The following is a 17,812-nucleotide window of genomic DNA, read 5'->3' as shown; positions in this document are numbered from 1 at the left end:
TAAGCAAGGTGTTTGCGAGAATCCACTCATTCAAGTGTTGGCAGAAGGTCATGGTAGGTGGGATGGATCTGGGTGCCAAAGACATCACAGCGAATAATCCAAAGTTCCCCCACCTGTGGGACTTAACTTTTTTTTTTTTTTGGTTGAGAAACCAGGAAAAGCAAATAAGAAGTAAGAAATACGATACATTTTGATTATAAGAAACAATGAAGGATGATGTTGGGGAAGGACAACATGGGGTAGGGTTGGCCACTCTGAGGTGGTGACCTTTAAGTTGAGCAAGGAGTCAAGAGCTGTAGAAACAGCTGCCACTAATAACAGAGGCCGTGGGCAGGGTCCTCCTGGGATGAAGCACTTGCAGGAAGCAGTGATCATCTGAGAGGGGGTCCCAGATTGGGTGGGAGTTGCAGACCATGGCAAAGAGCAGGTATTCTACCAAAGGACTTAAAAACAGCATACTTCAGGGACACAGCCACATCAATGTTTATAGCAGCACAATTCACAATAGCTGAACTGGAACCAACCTAGATGCCCTTCAATAGATGAATGGATAAAAAAAAATGTGGCATTTATACACAATGGAATATTACTCAGCAATAAAAGAGAATAAAATCATGGCATTTGCAGGTAAATGGATGGAGTTAGAGAAGATGATGCTAAGTGAAGTTAGCCAATTCCAAAAAACCAAATGCTGAATGTTTTCTTTGATATAAGGAGGCTGATTCATAGTGGGATAGGGAGCAGGAGCATGGGAGGAATAGACGAACTCTAGATAGGGCAGAGGGGTGGGAGGGGAAGAGAGGGGGAGGGAGGGGGCAGGGGGTTATTAATGATGGTGGAATGTGATGGTCATCATCATCCAAAGTACAAGCATGAAGACACGAATTGGTGTGAATATACTATGTATACAACCAGAGAAATGAAAAATTGTGCTCTATATGTGCAATAAGAATTGTAATGCATTCTGCTGTTATATATAAATAAAAAAGTAAAAATTAAAAAATATATAGATTTCAGGGAAAAAATTCAACCAAAATGTATGTACTGAAAAGCAAGAAAAAGTAAATATTCAAAGATTTTGATTAAAAAAAAAAAGCAGTAGGTGTCATGAGAATCCACTGGGGCATTTCAGGGAAAGCAGGAGCACAATCTGATTTAAGTTTGCAAATGTTCGGGCAGCTTGGTAGAGCACACTGCAGATGCTCTGTGGAATTAGATCCACTAGAAGGACGTCCCGAAGGCAGAGGTTAAGGGTCTTGGTGACAGCCATGGGGATGAGGTTCTCTGAGATGTATTTTGAAGATGGAATGGAATGGATGTGGGAGATGTGAGGACACAGACAGAAGGAAAAAGTGCAAGGACAGAGAGAGAGAATCAGGTATGAATGGAGTTTGGGGCTTGAGCCATTTATTGAGATAAAGAAGATCTGGGGAGAACAATTTGGAAGCGGGTGGTGCTGTGGTTTGAATGTGTCCCCCAAGTTCTGTGTTAAAACTTAATCCTCAGATTCATTTGTTGCTGGTATTTTGTGATGGGTCTAATGGGCCTTTGGGAGATAATTAGGGTTTGATGAGGTCATGAGAGTGGGGTCCCAGGATGGAACTAATGGCTTTATAAAAAGAGAAAGACCAGAGCTAGAGGCTCTCGCTCTTTCATCCTGTCACCGTGCAGCAGCCCAGGCCTCACAGATGTCCCTTCATTCTGGACTTTCCAGACTTCAGAAACTGTGAGAAATACACTTCTGTATAAATTACCCAGTCTGTGGTCTTCCAATATGGGAACACAAAACAGCCTAGAACAGGTGGGTGGTGGGAGAGGGACATCCAAGCACTTCTTCACTTATTAGGTTTTTATGGAGTGCCTCTTCTGTGCCAGACATTCTCAAACTCTGGGGACATAAGCAGGGAGCAAGACAGAGATCTGTGCTTCTGTGGAACTTGCATTCTTTTTAGAGGGGAAGATAATTAAATAAACAAGTATAGAGTTATGTAGAAGGTGATACCGGCTCTGAAGAAAGATCAGGCAGGAAAGGAGAAGGGAAATGTTCAGAGAGTTTTACATAGGGAAACCCTTCCCAGGTCTGTGACATTTGAGTAAAATCTGGAGGAATGTTGGAAAACAAACTATATGGATACAGGGGAAGAGGAATCCAGGCATAAAGAATAGTAAATGCATCAGCCTCGAAGCGTGGCTGTGCCTGGGATGGTGAACAAAACAGAGACAGTAAGAAATGAGAGCTGTCAGGGTGGGAGGAGAGCAGATTCCAGGTTCTGTTAGGCATAGAATGCCATTGTCATGGCCTTGGCTTTGTACTGAGAGAACAGGAAGAGAACAGGAGGCAGCTCTTCAGTACGGAGGTGACCTGGGCTGACTTCACTTTAACAGTAGCATCTGGCTGACATTTTGAAAACAGAGGAAAGAGTGGGGAGAGCAGAAAGAGGGAGCCCCATACAGAGGCTTCAGCAATGGTCCTGGCAAGACCACAGAGTGGCTTGGACCAGAGGTAAAGGTAGCATGGATTTGATGACTCTAGTGACACATTATTTATTCAATCGTATATGACTTTCCCAAAGATCAAACAAATGTTAGGCATTGCACCAAGTTTTTTTTTTTTTTCTTAAAATTGATCCCATCACAAGTCTGCTCCTGAATTAAGATAGAACACCAACGCACAGATCCTTAGTCGTGACCTGTGGTGACTTCATATCCAATTTAGTGTAAAACTGGCAACTTCCCTGTGGATATGGAGAACTGAGAACCTTCTTTCTCTCCAGCTCTATGATGGGGAGAGTGAAAACGACCGTTTGGCCGCAACGTTCTGTGGTTCCACCATACCTGCTCCTTTTATCTCTTCCGGTAACTTCCTCACAGTTCAATTTGTCAGTGACCTGACTCTAGAAAGAGAAGGATTTAATGCTACATATACCTTCGTGGACAGTGAGTAAATTGAGATTATTTTTAAAATATAGGTTATGAAATGCATGTGTATTTATGTACTAAAAATAATGCATTCTTATTAAGTTTACACTCAGGTACTAAACTTAATGTTAATTAAACTCTTGGTTGATTACTGAACTCATGTCATTCTCTCTGTCTTTAATTTGTAGCACAAATTTGCTAATCTTTAATCAAAAATGAATATCTCAAATTTTTAATAGAAAGATTTCCTATCCCTCCTTTGGGCCAGCAGGGTAGGGAAGGCAGAATTTTAAAGACTCTGTGTGAGGAGACAAGAGTGAAATATCTCCTATGTTGTTTCTTTCCTCCCTCTTCAGTGCCTTGTGGTGGAACATACAACGCAACTTGGACCCCACAAAATACTTCGTCACCCTATTTATCAAGCCAGAGTGTTCCATTGTCCACCTGTACTTGGGTCATTGAAGCCCCTCCCCACCAGCAGGTGAAGATAACTGTGTGGGCACTTCAGCTACACTCGCAAGACTGTGCACAGAACTACTTAGAGGTTCAGGACTTGCCAGAGGTAATGATTATGGACTGGATTACAGTTGCATCCAGTATATACCTTGCCACTAGTATTTGCAAAACACTCGAAGCAATGAAGGCATGATTCAATAAATCCTCAAAGTTACTTTCAGCATGGTGTTTTTCAGCCAGACCCAAGTTCAGGTGAAGAGGAACACTTGAACTTGGTTCTGTAGGTCAGGTACTTGCAAACATCCAGATGCCTAAGAATTACCTGGGCATCTTGTTCAAAAGGCATACTGCCCAGGGCCCACTTCTGAGATGGATTCCTCCACATAGTACCCATGAATCTAAATTTTTGATGAACATCTCTGGTGTCCTGAACACCATGAGCCACACTTGGAGAAACCCTTCTAGTTAGTAGTATCTGTGTTTAGGATGGTCAGAAGGAATTCACCCAGTACACAGGAAAATAGGCCAAGAAGCCATTTCATGCCATGTCAGTAGCACTGTATTTGTGGTATTATGATACAGAAGAGAGAGAGAGAGAGAGAGAGAGAGAGAGAGAGAGAGAGAGAGAGACTCGTTTGCTTAAAAAAAAAGGAAGAAAAAAAAAGCTTAGTCTTACTTTCCCATGAGCAAGGTGTTGTGGAGACAGTTGGGACATAGAAGTGTGTTAACAGATTAGAATATCATCATTTCATAGCTAAGTAGTTGAAGTACTGAGAGTAATGAGATTACCAAGGGGAATTTGTAACACGAGGGCTCAAGAACTGAGGATGGATTTGAGGGAGAATATCTAGGAATACCTGGGCTGTCTTTGCAGTTTCAAGAGTGACTGAATTGTTCATTCCAAGGGGATTGTTCAAATCCCCTTGTGCTGACAGAAGTAAAGTCCCATCTGTCACCTTCTGAATTTTCACAGTCATTTTCATTATAAAGTCATCCTCCCTGTCTTAGTGGGGAGTCAGTTTATCTGACTGTACTGTGAAGAAATCCAAGATGTGCAGGCAGCTGAGTAGAAACCAGATTTTCTGATTCTGTGCAAGTCTTAGACACTGAAATTAGTGCTGTGCTCCCGTGGTAGCCAAGACATGGGATCATCATTTCATTTCATTTCTGATGGTTTCTGGACCAAATTCCTATTCCCCGGTGGGAGTCTCACCAGAAGGGCTTATAGCCAAGTGAGATAACATCCTTTGGGTATAAAAGCTCTTTGGATTTCCCATTGCTTTATGAAGCTGAGTCAATGGGGAACAGAGAAGACCCCCTCAACTAGGCACAAAAATAGCATGAACAGGGCACAAGGCAATTATGGAACCTGTTGGCAGCTGGGCTTGCCTCCAATAAGACTGTCTCATTCCTCATGACTAAAACACTCAGGGTCACTCCAGGTGAACTGAGCTATGTGAAATAATCACACAAGAGACAGAGATACCTTTTTCTTTGGGTCCTGTGATGGCTCCTCTGACATTAGGGGTCTGTGGAGAGAGAGAGAAAGAGAGAGAAAGTGCTGAACCCTTTTTGGGGGGAGAAGCTATTCAAATGAAGCAAGGGGTCAGGTTTCAGGCAGTTGAGTATAGCTTGGAAATGTCTACCATCAGCAGATTGACTGACAGCTAGGAAGGCAATTCCCAAAGGCAGAGCAAGAGAAGGGGACACACAAAGGGAGCTTCCATGGAACAGTCTATCCCAAAAAGGGTAAAGGGGTAGGATTACAAAGGAACAGGTGAGTGTAGCTCAATCCCAAGGGTGCGCCTACTCAAAAGACTGGCCTTGCTATTGGAGTGGGGGAAAAGAGTCACAAGTCATGGCACAATGGCGCCAGACTGCAGTGATCTTTCAGATCCCCGTGGTGCATCAGGACTGGAAGGCATGGTTACTCAATGTGGCTCCCCACAATACCCAATATTAGTCGCAACTGAATAATGTCCTTCAATTGAATGAATAAGGAAAGGACAGGGATTTCATCCTAGGTAGGTAGAGAGGAAGGATTTAAAAAAAAAAAAAAAAAAAAGAATGGTGATGGGCTGGGAGAAATTGGAACTCCAAGCTCTCCAAGAGTAGAAAGAGAACCCTAACTGGAAGATTGTCAAAGGGTTCTATGGTGGAGGCATAAGAGAAGACGGAAGGTATGCTGTTGGCCTTGGGGTAGAAAACTACAGAGAGTGGAGATGAACATCACTGGTTAAGAAGTTCAAAGTGAGATTTGTTTAATGAACTGTCTATAAAATCACCCAAACCTCTACAAGTTCAGAAAGAAACTGGGGTGCAAAAATTGCTTGTGATAACATACCACAAATCTTTAATAAATGAAGGGAAGTAACCAGGAGGAAAGTAAATAAAAATGATGAAAAGGGTTAGAGAGTCTCTTTGGCTACATGTAGAGACTTTATAAAGAGGACCTGAGGTGAGGACAGATGCTGCAGTGAGGAACATGAAGAAATGCTCCCCCACCCAGCCCCTCCACTTTTACTCAATGAATTGTGGAGAATGGAAAAGGAATGACCTCCCCTAGGAGGCTGCTGGAAACCCAGGTTTCACTTAAGACCACAAAATGGAAAGGCGAGAGATGTAGACAGAGGGTGGTTAACAACGCAGTCAAAGTTCAGAGGATACAACAAGCAAAGATAGGAAAGAACCCATAGCAGTAGGCTGTGGGATGGGGGTGGGCATAGAAGCCCAGATCAGTAACAGGGGTCTGCAAGCTGGGGTGGAGCATGCACCTTCAGTAGATGCCCAAGAACTGCAGGTATTAGAAAGGTACTTATCACTGGGAGGCTGCCAGCATCCTGATTTTGGTACAAGTTGGTTTTGTGCAAAAGGGATAGGTGTTTGACTGCATTTACCCCATGCTTTTGAAAGGGAATGTGGGTTGCCCGAGTCTTATAAAAGGAACAGTGACCTCATAACAGGCACTGGCTACATTGGGAGAGTCAGTATTGCCAAAGGGTCTGCTTAGGTTTGCTGTGAGGAGCAAGGACTGGATCAGGGGAAGGGTCTCAGTCTTATGAGCCCAGGATAGTGGGAAAGACTTGAGTAGGAGACCTGCAGTGAGCTCAAACACCAGACTCTGCTCAGAACAAGGACACAGGCCTCAGCTGTGATATAACCTGGGAAGGCAGCAGTCTTGATTTCTGCAAGGAAATGTCTGTTCATGGTTTCGGCAGACACTTGGCCCCCATCTCCCATCCTTCCAGGAGAGTGGGTATTTGTCAAGTCCAAGTTAATGGTAAGTCTGGCTGCAGAGTGCTTCAGAGACTAGAGCTGGGTTCCATGGCTGAATATGTAAGCCAAGATTTTACAGTAGAGTTTCTGGTACAGCTGTCCTATCCTGGAACTGAATCTAACACAATGTGGCTTCCATTCATTTCAGGGTGATGGAAGAGTCCATTTCTGTGGCAGAAATCTTACAGCTCTGCCCGAGTTTTATTCCTCCACAAGCACTGCCATGGTGGTTTTCAAATCTGAAGTTCTGAACAGCAACTCTAGAGTGAGCTTCACCTATCAGATTGCAGGTGAGTTCTGGAGCTTCCATCTTTTCTAAGGAAATATGGCCATGAGCACAATGACCACTAGAATTTAAAGTAACCCAAGCCCACAGGAGGTAAGACTCTTAACTAGAATCCAGGCCCAATTTAGCAAATTACTAAAGCTAGTTCCTGGTAACATAAGAGGAATACAACATTAATTGAAAGATAGTACAATAGAGTAATTGAAAAATAGACCAGTTATTGTATTAATTATCCACTGACAGCATACAGGAGTCACCACATATTTTCACAAAAGCTTTATCCACATGAAATCCCCTGTCATACAATTCACCTATTCAAAGTTTACAGTCCAGTGAGTTTTAGTAGGTTCACAAAGCAGGGCATTGCTGTATCTTAGGAAGTGATTTTATAAAAACTTGAAAAGGATTACCCGTAACTATCAATGAGAAGCTTATTTTCAGAGACCACTTTATTATTTTGAACCTGATTAAAAGCTGCCTTTGAATCAAACAAACAATAAAAATGGGTATTATTTTTTTACTAAAAGGAACAATGATTTACTGTTCTAGCATAACAATTCAGTCATCAAAGGATTTAAAGGGAAATCCTCATGGAAATCTCTGCCTGGGAGGTAGAACCTTTGAGTCTAAAAAAGGGTCCAAGTGACAGCCACCAATACCTCACTGTGATCATAAAAGTTCAAAGGGTACTAGGATGCCCTTTAAAGAGAGCCCTCGTATTTTATACCCGCAATGGGGTGTTTGTGTTAAGGAGCCCCTGTATACATCTGTGGGATGCGTGGTTCACGTCACCTCTCAGGTCTCAATGATCTCAAAGATAAATGAAGAGACGGGATTAGTTTCCCCTAAAATTTGTTCAGATTTAATGGTCTTTTAAAATTATTTCTGGGGGCTGGAGATGTGGCTCAGCGGTAGTGCGCTCGCCTGGCATGCGTGCGGCCCGGGTTCGATCCTCAGCACCACATACCAACAAAGATGTTGTGTCTGCCGAGAACTAAAAAATAAATATTAAAAATTCTCTCTCTCTCTCTCTCTCTCTCTCTCTCTCTCTCTCTCCTCTCTCACTCTCTCAAAAAAAAAAAAAAAAAGAGAAAAAAAAAAATTATTTCTGTCAAGTTGAAAGAACACTAAGTATTTGGGGGCATGCATTTTTTTTTTTCTGAGATTTTTTTTTTCTCTCTAAGACTGCAACAGACAATACAACAGAGCATTTGGCAATCTGAAGAGTCCTGGATGGCCTGATAATTATAATGATAACCTGGATTGCACTCTAATTCTCACAGCCCCGCAGAACCACGCCATTACCCTCTTTTTTCATTCGTTTGATATCGAGGACTCAAGCAACTGTGCACATGATTTCTTGGAGGTAACATGCATTGGGGTGTCATTTGAACAATTATTTAAAAAGATGATGGATCTCTTAGAATTTTCCACTTTTTTTTCCTAGTGCTGCTAATATGCCCCTTGTTCATTTCACTAATTATTCAATGTATCTTTCAGTTCATAAACATTTACTGAGCACCTTCTATTCCTGGCACTGGACTTACAACAAGAAGGAAAACATGAACCCTTCAGAGGCATGATCTGAAGGGAAAGACAGGTGGTGTTTTAAGACCAAAGACCTGGTGAGAACAACATAGAGGAGGAAAAGTTTATTTGGGGTTCATGGTTTCAGAAGTTTAAAGTCCAAAGATGGCTGACTCCATAGCTCTGGGCTCAAGGTAACGCAGAACATGATGGTAGAAGGGTATGGAGAGGAAAGCAGCTCAGGACATGGCAATCGGGAAGCAGAGAAAGAGAGAGCTCTGCTCACCGGGGACAAAATACAAACTCTAAGGCATGGCCCCAGTGACCTTCCTTCTCCAGCCATACCTTAACTGCCTACATTTACCACCCACTATTAGTGGATTAATGCACTGATTAGGTCAAGGCTCTCATAACCCAATCATTTCACCTCTACACTTTCTTACATTGTCTTGCACTTGAGCTTCTGGGGGCCCCACATATCTAAACCAAAACAGATGCTAAAAATCAATTACAACACCATGAAAAGACTAAGTCCATCACGGTAAAGGCATCTAACTCTGGAGACAGAGTAGGTCTCTTTTTTATTATTATTAGTTGTTCAAAACATTACAAAGCTCTTGACATATCATATTTCATACATTTGATTCAAGCGGATTATGAACTTCCATTTTTACCCTATATACGTATTGCAGATTCACATCGGTTACAATAAGGAGGTTACATGTGAATTCCAACTGAAGGACAAGAGGGAGGTTCAAAAAGGTAATGAAGTGATCTTAGAGGTGGAGGATAGCAATGGCTTCAGAAGGGCCATCTGAAAATAAAAATGGAATGAATAACAACACTAAATAGTTTCCTAATTTCCCTGATGACTACAGTATGTTTGGGGTGTCTGCACTATTCCTTGAATGAGTGTTCTATAGGTGCAGGAAATGTGCTCCTCCTTCCTCTGCTACCACCACCAGAGAGAGCTAATTTGGTTGGAGGGGTCTTTGCAGTGTGCTTCTCTTCCACCCGGCATCAAAGCACATTGAGAGGGAGCAGAGCTGTGCTTGTCATGTGGCTGCACCTCTGGGATTGTCCAGTGCCACTAGAATGGCTCCTGGGAGTCTAGTCTGCTCTACCTCACCTGCATTGCTTATGTGCAAATTGATATCAGCACATCATTGTTCAGGGATTTTTTTTTTCTAGGGAGATTTTCCAAATGAGCTTGGCATCCCTCTTCAGCCAATTTTGAATCTAAACCTCAGCTGAGGCTGTCTAAATTGGCCTTGTTGCACATACACAAGAAGCTTCAGAAAGACTTGAAAATGTCTATTCGCCCTCCCCTCTACGTGATATGGAGTTTTATTTTTATTTCTTTTCCTACTGCTTTTTTTTTTTAACTTTGTTCTGGGAATTAAACCCAAGGGTGCTTTATCACTGAGCTACATTCGCAATCTACTTTTTTATTTTTTATATTTTATTTTGAGTCAGGGTCTTGCTAAGTTGCTTAGGACCTTGCCAAGTTCCTGACGCTGATCTTGAACTCATGATCCTCTTGCCTCAGCCTCCCAAGTCACTGGGACTACAGGCATGTGCCACAGTGCCCAGCTCTTTCTACTGTCTCTTTTTAATCGGGACTTTTAAAAAATAATTACTATTATTTTGGATGTACTTATGTAGTGTGATATGTAGTGGGGTGGATTGTGGTAATTTGATACGTGTATATAATATGTATATAACGTGTAATGATCAGATTAGGGTAGTTAGCATTTCCATCTTTGAAACAGTCCAAAATGATTTGACCTGTACAAGATATGCAAGTTAAACAGGGTATGCAGCTTCTTTTGCAGTCTTTTTCTTTTCTGCTGGCTTCTGTTTTCAGCTATTCCTTGGTAACTATGGCCTTTTCTCCCTACCAAAGGCTGCTTCTGCTTTCTAGTACCGACAGCCTGCCCCCCTTCCTCTCATCCATTCTCAGCTGTCTTGGCCTCTGGTGCTGTTGCTGATTCTTCCAGCCAGTCTGCAATGCCTGGGCTTGGTACAAAGTTGGTGTCCCAGCTGCAGTCAGCTTCAACATGACTCCTGGTGAGGCTCTCCCTTCTGGAACTTATAGAACTGCCTTGCTAATCAGTATCCTTAACCCCCAGTACAATGAATTTCCCAGAAGCATCTCAGGCCTTTCTCATGAGGAATATTTGCTGTGACCAGAAATAGGGAAAAGGCAGATGTAACAGGGAGGAAACGGAGAAATACAGTATTGTTGGTGCCAGTCAGGATATAAAACTCAGACCGGTACCCCTGAGTCACCAGGGAAATCCAAATATTTATATGAAATATAAAGCGGAAACCATGGAAGGAGTGGGATAGGAAGAAAGGCTCAAATAGTCCTGTCAGGTCAGAGTCACTGTGCCACTCTTCTTAATTCTCCTCAAATCTGAGTGGACTGAAAATTTAGCCTTTGCCATTTGCCTGCTGGATGCTGGGAAGTAAAGGTTTGCTTTCCAACATTGGAGGGTGAGAACTGCGCCCCCGAGTGGTTCTTTTTGTTCCACAGAATGGATCTGAAATTTATTATCCCATAAACAAAGAGAGGACATCAGCCTGTAAAATGTGGCCGAGTCTGGTTTTCAGAGGGAAGACCATGGGCATGGCCTCTTGGAGCCCCACAGGAAGCCTTTGCATTCCACTCACAGGAACCCTAGCGGGAACTGCAAACTCTTTCTGAGGACTCCAATTGTGTCACTGCCGGCAGAGACCAGTCTCCAGAATCTTCAGGGTCCTCTAAGGCCCCGGAGATGCCTTCTAATATTAGTTCATCTCATTTCTCTATGAAGAGAAAAGTCACTATGACAAGCTTTTAGCAGTTTCAATGGGAATTAATGTCTCACTTTTCCTTACAGAGCAATGGCATTTTATAAGAGGACCCAGAGGGAAAGAGACCCAGACTCTAGAGTTTAGTGGTAGAAGGTCAGGCCCTCCAGCATTCTTAAATATGGCAGTTGCCTTCTCTATGGCTGCTCTGTGACACCTTTTTAAACATTTGGCAAAGTCATCCAACAACAAGCCCGTTATTCTTTCCCATTCGTTACTACATAGGCAGGTATAGAACCAAATCAACACAACCTAACAAGACCAGCACTCACTTTAGGAACACCACCACGACTTAAGGAAAACATCAGTTAATCAGATTTTCCAGTAAATGGACTGGAGGAACTTCTCAGATTTTGAATCAGATCAGTGAACTCGGACTTTATCCGTAAGGATCTGGTTCCACCTATACATTGCCTGTATAACTCTCCCTGAAGACTCCCCAAGTGCTCTTCAGAGTGGGACTGGTTGGGAATGCTCAGTAGGAACCCAGCTGGAGGACAAAATGTGGTTGCATTCCCAGGGTGGTAATCTATCCCAATGCCCAATGACTCACTTCCTGTTTTTATGTCTTCTCCAGACTGTGAGCTGAAAAGGAAAGCTACTCAGCCTTGGAATCTGTTGTTAAAATATATTTAATAACAGTCAGAAATGTTATAGATTTATTGAGTCGTATCCTTTTCCCATACAGAAATTGCTTTTGCTCTGAACTTTATTATACTTTGTATGTTGCATTATTTTTCATAGTTTCTTTTCTGCTGAGTAGTTTTCAATGGGACACACACACACACACACACACACACACACACCATACACAGTACAAGATAGTAATTGACTGGAAGCAGAGCAGGCAGTGTTGCTCCCATACACTTTTTTTTTTTAAATTCACTTTAATTATATTCTTCAAAATGTCTCTTGCAAAGCCTAGGCCATAGGATCACAGTATCAACTAGTATATAAAAATGTGCCCGGGGGCTGGGGATGAGGCTCAAGCGGTAGCGCGCTTGCCTGGCATGCGTGCGGCCTGGGTTCCATCCTCAGCACCACATACAAACAAAGATGTTGTGTCCGCCGAGAACTAAAAAATAAATATTAAAAATTCTCTCTCTCTCTCTCTCTCTCTCTCTCTCTCTCTCTCTCTCTCTCCTCTCTCACTCTCTCTAAAAAAAAAAAAAAAAAAAAATGTGCCCGGGTGTTTTAATTGCTATAGGTGACTGGGTATTTCTGAATCCAAATGAAAATGGTTTTTGATCTGAAAATTAAACATTTCTTTTTTCAAGTAAAGGTGACTTCTGCAAGTATTTTTCAGAGAACTCTTACTATTTTTTTAAGGGTTTTGTTTATTGAGGAGGGAGTGTTGCTTTGTTGCCTAGCTGGTCTCCCAACTCTGGACCCATTTGAACGCAGGGCCTTGGGCTTGCTGGGCAAGAGCTGAGCCCCACCCCCAGCCTCCCTTCATTGTTAAGTACAAAAAAAATAAAGCTTTTTTTTTTTTTAAGTCATCATTCTCATTGTTTCATGTCTTAATGTATGCCATAATAAATGGGTGAAGAAAGTATAATGTAAATATAATAATTAATGTTTTTAAAGGTAAGAAATGGAAGTAGTAGCAGTTCACCACTACTTGGCAAGTATTGTGGGACTCTGCAGCCAAACCCCATCTTCTCTCAAAACAATGAACTGTATCTACGATTTAAGAGCAATAATATAATTTCCAGTCATGGATATGAAATCATCTGGGCCTCATCACCCTCTGGTAAGACATCTGCCCTTTTGGGGGCAAAGCAGTTGTACATAAAGCTAACGTAAGGTGTCTAATAGAAAAGCACAATTAAAGTGACCTTCTCTTTTTAGCTATCTATATATTTCATGATTTCCTGTTAAAAATAGAAATTGGAAACAATTGAGGTATTTAAAAATTCTATATTTATTCACTATTTCTATGTAAAAGGATATATATTTACCTATAAAGAATATAGAAGGTCTGAAGATTTTTAATTCCTACATAAATTCTGTTTTGTCAGAATTTTTGCTTTTGGTTTGGTCATCACAATGTCCTCTGAGAATTCAAATGAAAAAGCCAAATGGCTTTCACATTCTCGAGCACATGTGAGCAGCTGTGCTCTTCATAGTACCTGTGGCTTATTGGCTGTCCTGTAGTTAATTGCTTTTTTCAGGGTAGTAAGTATCTTCTTGTATTTTTGGTCCGCTGGTTATTAAACAACCGAAGGAAATTTAAGTCATGTCAATACAGGATAATTCAAAAGCAGAGAAACATCTTTGTGAAATGTCCAGAAAATCTTCAAAATAAAAATGATAGAAAGAGCCAGGCACAGTGGTACATGCCTGCAATCCCAGTGGGTCAGAAGGCTGAGGCAGGAGGGTTAGCAAGTTCAAAGCCAGCCTCGGCAAAAGTGTGGTTGAGACCCTATCTCTAAATAAAATACAAAATAGGACTGAGGACGTGGCTCAGTGGTTAACGATCCCTGAGTTCAATCCCTGGTACCTCCCCCACCCCACCAAAAAAAGATGTAAAGACTCATTTTAAATATGCTGAGGGGTAAGAACAGGGTTCTATCAAGACAGTCATGGATAATGAAATCTTTGCAACTTAATGAGGTTTAAAGACTATCTCCAAAGTACTAATTTTATAGGTGAGGACAGAAAACACTAAGATTAATGTGTTGCCCCAAATGCACAGCTAGACTGTGGCAAAGGGGGACAGATCCAGCTCAGGTGCTTTTTGGTTATGCCAGGCCATTTCTTCTGGATCCCCCTTGGCTATCCAGCCTAACTAGTGATAACTCTGGTTTACAAACAAACAAATCAAATAAATCAACACCTGAAAAAAATTTAAAAAAATAAATAAATACCTGTGCCTATGGAGTTTGACTTTAAGTATGTCAATCTCAAAACTGTCAGTTATTATTTTGGCAAAAATCACTTTTCTTGTAAAGTGATTCATATCAAAAGCTACAATAGCATAGTCTGCATTCAGCTCATAATTTTCCTTTTTTATATTTCTTTTTTCCTCCAATTAATTCATTAGTTAATTTTGAACTGGTACCTTATCATGATACATAATAGTGGGGTTTGTTGTTATATGTTTGTATACACCAACAATAGAACATTGTAATTTGGTCAGTTTCATTCTCTTGTACCTCCCCTTCAGAATTTGACCTTGAATTTGACTTCAATGTCATTATCTTCAACTCAGTGCATTAGGAGTGCACCATCAAAAACACACACACGACTTCATTCTGTCTTACAGTTATTCTGCCACATCATTTGTTTTTCCACGTTGTCCCTAACTTACTTTTTTCAAAGAATAGTGCTGGAGGAAGGTGCACCTGGGTCATGGAATGCAGGGAGAGGAACGTTTGTTGGGGATGGGAGAGGTGGAGGTGACAGGGGGAAGGATGCAGCCCACAGAGGGAGGAACTAGAAGGGGATTTGGCCTTCTACTGTTCTTGCAAAGTCTCATCCCCTTAAGATAAAAAGGTCTATTTTTCTTACACACACACACACGAAAGCTGACTGGTTCTGAATCCTCTGAATCAAACTTTCTGCTGTGCTTTCCTTGCAGGCTGCGGTGGGACTCTTTATGGAGACAGTGGCTCCTTTACCAGCCCTGGCTATCCCAGCACGTACCCAAACAACACTCACTGCGAATGGACTCTCATTGCTCCTGCTGGAAGACCTGTCACCGTCAGCTTTTACTTTATCAGCATTGATGATCCAGGAGACTGCGTCCAGAACTATCTCATACTCTATAATGGGCCAAATGCCACTTCTCCATCCTCTGGACCGTATTGTGGAGCAGTGAGTACAGCAAACACTTTTAGATTCCCACTTGTTATTTTAAAATCATGATGGTAACTCAGTATAGACTCTTAAGGTAGACACATGCAAATAACAAAGCCACAGCCTTAGCAAATTTGGTACTGTACAGTTTTCTGATTTCTATTGTGGGGGCACCAGTGCCATCTAGTGGGCACTGTGCTACAGTACTCTTAATAGTTACCAAAGCAGACTGCATCAGAATCATCAGAATCGTTCATGAAATTACTTCCAGTTCCCACACATATCTGTGTTAACTTTTTTAAAGCTCCTAGTGTGATTTTGATGCCCTTTCCGAGTTTAATACTTACGTTTGTTTCTAAGTATATAGAATTATAGAAAATTTGGACATCTGGATCCATTTCATCTACTTCTTGCTGAAAATTGCAGGAATTCTTTGAAGAAATGAACTATAGTTTATTTCATAAAGATAAGATGTAATAGATCCTTGCTAAACTGTAATATTGTGAGAATATGCCTTTAACATCCTCTATTTTTTTTTAAAAAGTAGCTACTTAAAGAGCAGTCAAGTGCAATGTGGCTCCTGATGAGCCTTCTGTGTGTTTTATGTTTTGATAGAATGCCATTGTTTATGGGAAATCCTGTATTACTCACAGCGGCAGGATCTGACTATCTAGATAATACAGGAAATACAAGGAAAATCAAAGAAGTGTATAAAACTTCTGTTAACTGACCATATTAGTTTGTCAATGTAGAATAAGAAGTCAAACCTGTTGCTTCCTGTATTTGCATATGTAGCTCTTTATCAAAATTTAGGAGCAGATTAAAATGGAAGTAAGAGGTGGTTGTGCAAAAGAATAAATGATATTGCACATACTTTAATATATCTCTTAGGAAGCAAAGCAAAATATCTCTCCTTCACTCACTTGAATAATTTGCTATCTTGGGAATAAATCTGTGTTTGATGACTCTTAGGTAAGGCTGTAATGTAAATCTTGTGAGCCCAATAGTGTAAACCTTGTGAGAGAAAGGCTTTTTGTCTGTTTTGTTCATTTTTTAAGATCCTCGATGCTAAAAAAAAAACCATATATTAATGGTATCTTATAAATATTTGCCCTATGAATAATTAAGACATCAGATAAAAACGAATCTTACCTCTTGCTCCCAAGCATTTCATAGATAATATGAAAGTCAATTCCAAAAGGAAACTAACTATAGATGTTGAGGATGAAAATAGTCTATTTTACTCATATGATCATATTAGTTACCCCCAAGAAATCCCTGGTAACCCAGGTGCCCATTTCTCCTCAACTTTTCACCCTAGGCCATATTCTTTTGCAAAGAATCTACATTACTTCTGGGCAAGATGACTTCTAGAAGTAAATGCAGGTTCACTGTTAATTCTTAAAACTTCTTGACATAATACTTTTGTAAACTATACTAACATTTCTAAAAAAATATCCAAATTTTTTAAAATTGTAACTTTTACTTTTCATTTTTTTTCTTTCAATTTTAGGACACTAACATAGCTCCCTTTGCGGCTTCCTCAAATCAAGTCTTCATAAAATTCCATGCTGAGTATGCAGTGTATCCATCCGCGTTCCGGTTAACGTGGGACAGCTGATGGCGCATGGGTTTCCTCTGTCCTTTGGCTCTGCTGCAGGGAGCTTCAGACATCACACTGGACAGAACTATGCCATCCTGGACTCCTGCCCATGCCACTGATCATAAGTTGAACTTTTATGGTTTTCACCAAAGAATGTGTGGAATTGCTATTTGTATATTAGTGTTCTTTTTTTTTTTTTGAGTGTAAAATAATAACTTTTTGAGTTTGGGCTGTGCACACCTTTCTTTTTAATTTTTGAGCTGAAACTTTTTAAAAGTCTTAAAAGGGTTAAAAATTATTACGTAAATTAAAAAAATTAATATACAATGAAAGTATGATTTTCACTGTGAATGTCAAATTAGAGGTAATAAACATTATTGAATTGTACCACGATTATGCTCCATTAATTTTTAACTCATTAAAATATGTTCTTTAAATTTGGCTTAATATAGAAAAGTTTTGCTGTGACCTCTGAATTCTTTCAATTTCTCTCCTATTTGCCTCAAGCTTCGGTTTTTTTCCTGGCTTTACTGAGCATTTCCCCACCTCTACTCCCCCTGTTCTACCTTGGCTATTGAATTTCTCTGTGCATTCTTCACTCTCTATTATCTATTATCCACTACTCCACATTCCTAGAACATTCCCTTTTTCTTTCCTTGTGTGTGGGGTCTTTCTTCCAAACTTCCTTTTTTAAAAATTTTTACATTGGTGGGGTGTGGGGGATGGACCAGGGATTGAACCCAGGGACACTCAACCACTGAGCCACATCCCCAGCCCTATTTTGTATTTTATTTAGAGACAGGGTCTCACTGAGTAACTTAGCACCTTGCTTTTGCTGAGGCTGGCTTTGAACTCATGATCCTCCTGCCTCTGCTGCTGGGATGCGCCACACTTCTTTAAACTAAGGATGCTTTGCTTTTTCTTTAAATATCTTATCCACTGTTTACAATTCAGTTCAACACTATGACCTGCTTGGAGCCTCCCGAATCTCATTAGTAGGAATTATTATTTCTTCTCCTTCTCCTTTTCCTTCTTCTTCTTCCGTGTTTTCATAGCAATTTTTGTAATCAAATACAATATTTGTTACA

The 17,812-nt window shown here is 40.9% G+C and overlaps 1 protein-coding gene across 1 annotated transcript in view; it reads left to right on the top strand.

Annotated features, from left to right (window-relative positions):
• Cubn (cubilin) overlaps positions 1–16,742 on the top strand; it is a 280,054-nt gene extending 263,312 nt beyond the window's left edge. Inside the window, exons 61-67 of the mRNA XM_026408130.2 lie at positions 2,775–2,937; positions 3,276–3,481; positions 6,800–6,941; positions 8,122–8,303; positions 12,908–13,073; positions 14,904–15,139; positions 16,635–16,742. Of these exons, the coding sequence (XP_026263915.2) occupies positions 2,775–2,937; positions 3,276–3,481; positions 6,800–6,941; positions 8,122–8,303; positions 12,908–13,073; positions 14,904–15,139; positions 16,635–16,742 (1,203 nt within the window). The remainder of the gene's footprint in view (positions 1–2,774; positions 2,938–3,275; positions 3,482–6,799; positions 6,942–8,121; positions 8,304–12,907; positions 13,074–14,903; positions 15,140–16,634) is intronic.
• Positions 16,743–17,812: the final 1,070 nt, after the last annotated feature.

Source organism: Urocitellus parryii, chromosome 9 (assembly GCF_045843805.1).
Source record: "Urocitellus parryii isolate mUroPar1 chromosome 9, mUroPar1.hap1, whole genome shotgun sequence".
Classification (NCBI taxonomy): domain Eukaryota; kingdom Metazoa; phylum Chordata; class Mammalia; order Rodentia; family Sciuridae; genus Urocitellus; species Urocitellus parryii.
Note: the sequence above shows the minus strand (reverse complement) of the source record. Positions and strands in the feature narration are given on the sequence as shown.